Raw genomic sequence first — 7,507 nt, forward strand, 5'->3', positions numbered from 1 at the left:
AATAAGTAAAATTGATTTTTTCTTTGCTCTATTAAACATTAACCTAATATCAAAACTTATTTTGAATATCTTAAGAGCTCTGTATAAAATTAATTAAAATAAAATATTAAATTCAATCACAAGTTAAATTAATGTAAAAGGATTAAATTAGAAATAAAAAAAAATTAAGTAACTAAAAAAATATGAATAACTAGTGCAAGTCGTTGTAGATTGCATATTTCTCATATATTGTATTTTTATTTTAAAAAAAAATATGTATTTTTATTTTTTTTTAAAATATTTCTTCTATCTTGCCTTTTTTATGTCTTTGTCATGTTGCATTTTCATTTTTTAAAAAATATTTCTTCTATCTTACATGTTTATGATTTTAAACACCTTTTTATTTGTTTACAAATGGTTAATCTTATGAAACCAAACTACAATTGTTAAATAAAAAGTAAAAAGGCTTAATACAAAAAAGATATGAATTAAAAAAAATAGTTTTGGATGGTTTACTATTTATAATTCAAACACTATTTCATAGTTTACAGAGTATCAATTTTATAAAACAAAACTACAATGGTTAAATACGAAGCAAAAGAACTTAATATATATAAAAAAAAAAAGAATTTTAATGGAAAAAAGAACCTAATAAAAAAAGATATAAATGGAAAAACAAATTAAAATGATTCACTATTCATACAAAAAATGTTTCCACCTCAAGTCTTTTAATGTTTTTGTATAATATAAGAAATTTTATTCTTAGATCTAGATTAAAATTAAAACAAAAACTAGGATGTAAATCTTACAAGCAATTTTTAATTTATTATCATAACTTTTATCTCATGCTATTTGAACTATTTCACATGATAATCATGAACCAAGAATAAATATAAACACCCCATCTCTACCCAGAAACTTAATTTTTATATTACTAACACATTTTTTCAAAGCTTGTGCTTAATTTTTATAATTCAATTCAAAATATTAAGATGTTTGACAGGACAATAGAATCGTGTTCAAAGGTTAAAGGCTTATACCTCTACTTTCCTGCCATTCCCCGTATTACAGGCTTCATCACCACCAGACAGTTTATGGATACAGCAATGACAATGTTTAACTGTAACAAAACCTGTAAATTGTAATGAAATTGTAATTGAAATTACTAGGAAAAAGACATCACATCCTCTCCGTCTTAAATTACAGCTGTTCTAGATGTTCATTTTACCAAACTTCTAGCGTATTTTGCACCTAAACACAAGGTAAAAACCAAAAACATGAAATGCCAACTCTTTCCAGCATCAATTTATACAACCATGCAGTAAGGCACCATGACCAAAACACTCTATATCATGAAGAAAGCGAGCCTGATCTTTCTTCTTTTTTCTGTCCATTTTCATTAACAAGCGTGAGTAGCTGGTAAGAGTGTGTGGTTCATGAGCTACTGAAGATACTCAGCATGTAGATTTAACAATGAAAGAGAGGACATAACACAAAGAAAGAGAGTGCAAGAGTGTCTGAAAGATGGAAGAAAGTACTACTGCTGCCAGTCGGTCTCTTGAGCCTCCTATATACAAAAGCCCCGGTAGCTTCATCCTTCACAACTGTAGCCTCCACCACATCTCTGGTCTGGAATCTTTTTACATGCACTCAATGGGCTCGGTTCGGTCCTGCACTGCATGGCTCTCTGAAACATCAGCTAGTGATTTGAGATTGCACTTGATTAAAGCTTCAACAAAGTAGCATGTCTCATCCTTCGTATTCCCATCAGGCACATCCACCACGAAAGACTCAATCACCAGGGTCCCTGGCCGTCCATCAATGATCTCTGGATGGAGGGATATGACTGAAGAATAGTTCTGGGGCAAAGAAAAATAAAACCAAGTTGGGATCGTTTGGGTTTACAAGAAAAGAAAGGAGAGATCGAAGAAATCAAGAATTGCGAAAGAGAACAGAGAGCTGAGACTTTCAATATGTCACTCAATTGCAACTACCTGCCAATATACAACAATCATATTCCTAAACAATTTAACAATAGTCTCTGTAACTTGGAAGCAGACAATGACAAAGAAAGCAAAACCTGGTTCTGTTTTGGATTCCATTCAAGTGGAAATATTCCAGAGTATAACTTCAAAACATGTCAAACTCAGAGACCTAAATTTCAAAAACATGCTCTTCTTGCAAAATTTTGAATGGCAACAAATCAACTCTCCTACAGACTCATGATATGCACAAGACAGGCGTGTGAACTTGAGAATTCCAGATCACAAGGCAGAGGGTGCAGCAAAATTTGAACTTTTCAGGAATCTAAAAACAAATTTACAGGAAATAGAGATCAAATATATATATATCAAGAAAAAGCAAAGAGCCGGTGGATTCCATACCTTAAGTCTGTGATCCCCGCCAACTATCCTGATGCTGAAGATATGTTCATCATCATCCAGAAGTTCCAATCTTTCAGTACTTGTGGTGGCAGGAAGCCCTGACCTAACGTCTACTTCTCTAAGACTCCCAATCTCAAGATTTCCCAGCACAACACACCTGCTGATGAAAGGTTTGTACTTCTGTGGTTGATCAAATCTCCTCACCAATGACCAAACCTATTGGATAGAAGGAATATTTCTGAAATGAGTTAAGTAAACCATAAAAAAACAACTAAATGAAATTAGTTAACTATCAAATTCCAACGAGAATAGAATCTGAGATATTCTTGAAGGACAAATTGTAAGGCCCGGCCCCTCTCCCTTGAAGGAAGATTGTTCGTTTTGGGCCTTGTGCTTTCATGGTTTTGTTTCCGACAATACAGCCTAATGTCTCAAAATACAAAATACATATATAACAGGTCAGAGACCAGCACTACTAATAAGACCAGTAAACAATACATATAACAGGTAAGAGACCAGCACTACTAATAAGACCAGTAACTGATTCCTCATCTGTTGATATTTAAAAATTCAGATTTTTATATTTCAAACTTGCTCATATCAGTTAATTTACTTAATTCTCAAGACATTTTATTTTTCACACACACGTGTATATATATATATAGATATGTTTTTACCACTGATTCCTCATCCGTTGATATTTAAAAATTCAGATTTTTATATTTCAAACTTGCTCATATCAGTTAATTTACTTAATTCTCAAGACATTTTATTTTTCACACACACGTGTATATATATATATATATATAGATATGTTTTTACCGGGGTTTAAATAAATCGTTTCCGCAATTGAATCCCCTTTAACATGCATCCTATTTTCCAAATGATTCTCTAATACAAACCATCCAGATGTCTGGTAAGAAATAAAAAGACATCCATGGCACATCTCACGTTATTCGTCCCAGTTAAAAAGTAAAAAAGAACAACTAAATGAATAGTTTCAATTAATTAAATTGTAGTGGACTGCCTGGTTTTCTTTACTTCAAACTTGAACATTTTTCTATTGGGCAGAACTCAAACTTTTGATTCTTCAGTTCCATAATTTTCCAGGAGCCTAAACAGTACAGTTTAGAAAAGAGTGGCAAGATGGAAAATTCACAGCTGTGCCTGACAAAGACTTCAAGAAATCATAATGAAGAAAGAAAACCAAAAAAAAAAAACTGACTTTAAGAAAGAAATTTGTGTTTCATTGAATTCGAGAGGAAACAAAAAAACAGAAGACCGATACTTGCATATTCCAAACCAAAATGTTACATTGAAGTATTGAACTGTAAACATTGCAATTATAAATCTAAAAAATGAATAATTATTTCCTTCCTCTTTTCCTGACTTTTCTTCGCATCCAAACAGAATTCAAGGAAAGAGGTTCATTAATCAAAGACACCAAAAACGAGATAAACAACTCCATAGTCAATAGACAGTCATCTAAACTAAAAAAAGGAAACATGATCATAGATCAGGACCAGTCCAAAAATAAAAATAAAAAACCACACTTTCAGAATCTTCACATACAAAACACACTTAAAACCAAAGCAGTGAGCAATATAAAGAAAACCCAGAAACCAAAATCCAAAAGAAAAGACACACACACAAACATATCAATACATACAGCGCATGGACACAAATATAGAAAATTAAAAGGAAAACCGGGGAAAAAAGTTAAAAACTTTACAAGATGAACTGGAGCTTTGATATGCTTGACAAGAGCAGAACTACACTGATGGTCAGCAAGATCACCATGTTTATGATGTCTTCTTATATATTCACTCTCAACACTTCCTATCCCTCCTCTTCCATTGCTATTTTCATTCATTTTCTCTCTCTTTTTCCTTCAAAAAACAAACACTCTTTATTTCTCGCTTTCTCTATTGACCATGAAAGAGATCAATATAGTGACAGCAAACCACTCTGTATCTCTGCAAGAATTACTTCTCTATTTCGCCGGAAGCCTTCTCCAGTCACCGGCCAGTGAGAATTGTAACGAAGTTTAAGGTGTTGTGTGTGAGAAGAAATAACCTCAAATCCTTTCTTATCATATGATATCATCACCTACCTAAAATTAAAGTGTAGAAAGGACAGCTAAAAACTATCGTTTTGTTATTTTGCTTTATTGACCGAATTGCCCTTATCTAAAACAAGAAAGAATTTCCTTTTTAGTTTCTTATCCGTATAAAAACAAACAAATTTAACTGCTCCTTACCGTTTAGATACTCTCAGTAAAAAAGGACGATCGCAGCATGAATAAAATATAAAATATAAAATAGTAGCTAGAGACAGAATTTAATTGTATTTAATAATCATATATAAGATAGAATAACTGTTTTTTATTCTATTTATAATTGATAATATAGGTAAAATATCAAAATAAAAATTATTTTACCATTACTCTAAACTTGTATATTTTAAGAAAATAAGTAGATATTATATTTTATATTTAATTTATGTTAAGTATTAAAATTAATAATATTATAATAATATGTTATAAAACTTGGATTAACCTAAAAAGTCAATTTAAGACTCAATTGACCAAGAGCATGCAAATTCAAGAAAAATCAGAGAAAAGACTAAACTTATAACCTAGTCAGGACTATAGGTTGGTCTACAGTCTTGTATAAAATTCAATTAAAACTTGTTAATTTTATTAATAAATATAAAGTTGTTTTAATTTTTTTTTAAAATAAAATAGAATTGACATAAGTTAACTTTTTTAGCCCTTGACAAGTTCTTTTTACCAGGTCGATTCTAAAATCAAGTTTTAAAAACATAACAACATTCATATTTTGAGTTAAAAGTTTTTTACAGTGATATTTTAGGATATATAATAATAATAATTGCCTCTAGAGACATATTTTATATGATTTATAAATATATAAATTTATTATATCTTAAAAACTAATTTGTTTTCATATTTTTGTTTTTTCAATCAAATAAATTATTATTTTTATTATTTGTGTCTCCTTTGTCATGAGATAATAGCTAAACAGTATCTAATATATTCTTAAAAAAACAAGTAATTCTTGATTTACAAGGAATACATAATATTATTAAACTTAATATGATTTGACATGTTAATTCCATAACCTATCAACTCGAAAACCAAATTTTAATCAAATTTTAAATTATATAAAAGTTAATATGGTATGATTTATTTTGCCGTCCAGTCAATTAATTACTTATCAATCTAGTTAAAATCTAAATTAATTTTAAAAAATTAAAATAAAGTCACTTTTAATTTTTAAAAAAATCTTAAAATCAAATTATTTTAGAGATCTTGGTACCAACATAAGTTAACTTTCTCGATCTATAATTCAGGTATTGAGCTAAACCGGGTTTAAAGTATGTTTGTCTCGGTCATTAACCACGGGGACAAACAAAACGTTATGGAGTGCTATAATGCAGACAAGGGACATGTCCTGAGATGGATATGTGATGCAACAAATACGTTAACATGTATAAAAAACCACTAAAGCTAAAAGGGAAAAATACTGTGCATTTAAACTTATTTTACTATTCACTGCAATCTTAAAGTAACTTTTTTTGCTCTTCCTGCAAAAACCAATAGTTTTTGTGTTGGAGGTCTTTTTTATGTATTTTTTTACTGTGAATTAATTATTAAAAATTTATTTAGAAATATAAATATATATTTTTAAACATAATCAAATGATTTTATTACTCTCAAATCAAAATTGATAGAATTAGTGAAAAGGGTTATAAATGTTTTTATATCTACTAGGTATAATACATTGACAATTATATCCTTAGAATCTAGAAAATTAACCCATAGGTTGAGGGCTTTTGATCTTTTCACTCGTTTTTTTTTATTACAATGATAATCAAGTGCATTTTGATCTTTTTAATATTGATTAAAATATTAATTACAATGTTTATTTTTTTATTTTAAATGTTTTTATGTAATTAATTTTTTTAAAATTAATCATTTCATATTTGATTTATGAAAGTTGAATTTTATAGTTTTTTTTTTATGTAAAGTGTTTCTGATATAATTATCATGGTCATGAGGTTTGAAAAATTATTGTTTATTTTTTTCTTGTTTTATTTTATTTTATTATTTACCATTAGTTTTTTTATTTATATTTTTCAATAGCAACATTCCCCACAAGTTTTATGAATTGGCTTGCCTCTGATAATACAAATCATGTATTTTTCTTGTTTTTAAAAAATATACTTACAACACCTAGATAATATTTTTTATACAAAAAAAAAATACAGACTGCATGCACATATTTGTCTAACATACTATATTAACATATCTGCTTTCTTTATTGGATTATCGAATTCAAATATATTTGACAATGCAAAAATATAAACATATTTTACAATGAAGGTGTAGTTTTATAGACTTACTGCATATAGCTTGCAACTATATAATTTTTCGTGGTTTTTTTTTATAGATGACCCAAAAATCTTACATGTGTAAAAATAAATATTTAGACTAATAAAAATTATTTGATAATATTATTAAACTTATATCAATAAGTTAAATATAAAATCTACTTTTTATTTAACTCAAGCTTTAAATTAAATTGTATAAAAATTATTTTGATATAATTTAATCATCTTGACGGATTAAAAAACTCGAATGACTGATAAAAATATGATTTGATTTTAAAAATAATTTTCAAAGGACATTGTTTTCAAGAAATATTAAAATAAAAATATATTAAATCAACTTAAGTTAATCCACAACCTCGATCATAAACTCCATTGAGTTTAATGATTTATTATTTAAAATTTATTTTTATTTAATTATATAATAAAAAAATAAATGATTGAGAAACCAAGCACTGGCTCATTACCGAGATATTTTTCCAATATCACAATAATTTTATAAAAAATAAATTAAAATAAATCATGAAATTTAATTCTCAACAATTATATTTTTCTTGGAATTATTTTTATTCAATAACATGATAAAATATAGATAATCAAAAAAAAAATATCAACTCGATGCTAATATATTTTTCTAAGATCGTGAAAGTAAATTAAAATAAATACAAAATTTAATTTTTAATAAAAATACTATTGAATGATAAAAAAAAAATATTACTATTGTAATAAACAAT

At 27.8% G+C, this 7,507-nt stretch overlaps 1 protein-coding gene across 1 annotated transcript; it reads right to left on the reverse strand.

Moving 5' to 3' along the window:
• Positions 1 to 1,100: 1,100 nt before the first annotated feature.
• Positions 1,101 to 4,486, reverse strand: LOC105109003 (abscisic acid receptor PYL8-like). The gene is made up of 3 exons (XM_011003554.1): positions 4,096 to 4,486; positions 2,364 to 2,579; positions 1,101 to 1,838 (listed from the first exon to the last, which is right to left on the reverse strand). The coding sequence occupies exons 1-3, from the start codon at positions 4,234 to 4,236 to the stop codon at positions 1,620 to 1,622; spliced, it is 576 nt and encodes a 191-aa protein (XP_011001856.1). The 5' UTR covers positions 4,237 to 4,486; the 3' UTR covers positions 1,101 to 1,619.
• Between the last annotated feature and the right edge of the window lie 3,021 nt (positions 4,487 to 7,507).

Source organism: Populus euphratica, unplaced genomic scaffold, assembly GCF_000495115.2.
Source record: "Populus euphratica unplaced genomic scaffold, PopEup_1.0 scaffold204.1, whole genome shotgun sequence".
NCBI lineage: Eukaryota > Viridiplantae > Streptophyta > Magnoliopsida > Malpighiales > Salicaceae > Populus > Populus euphratica.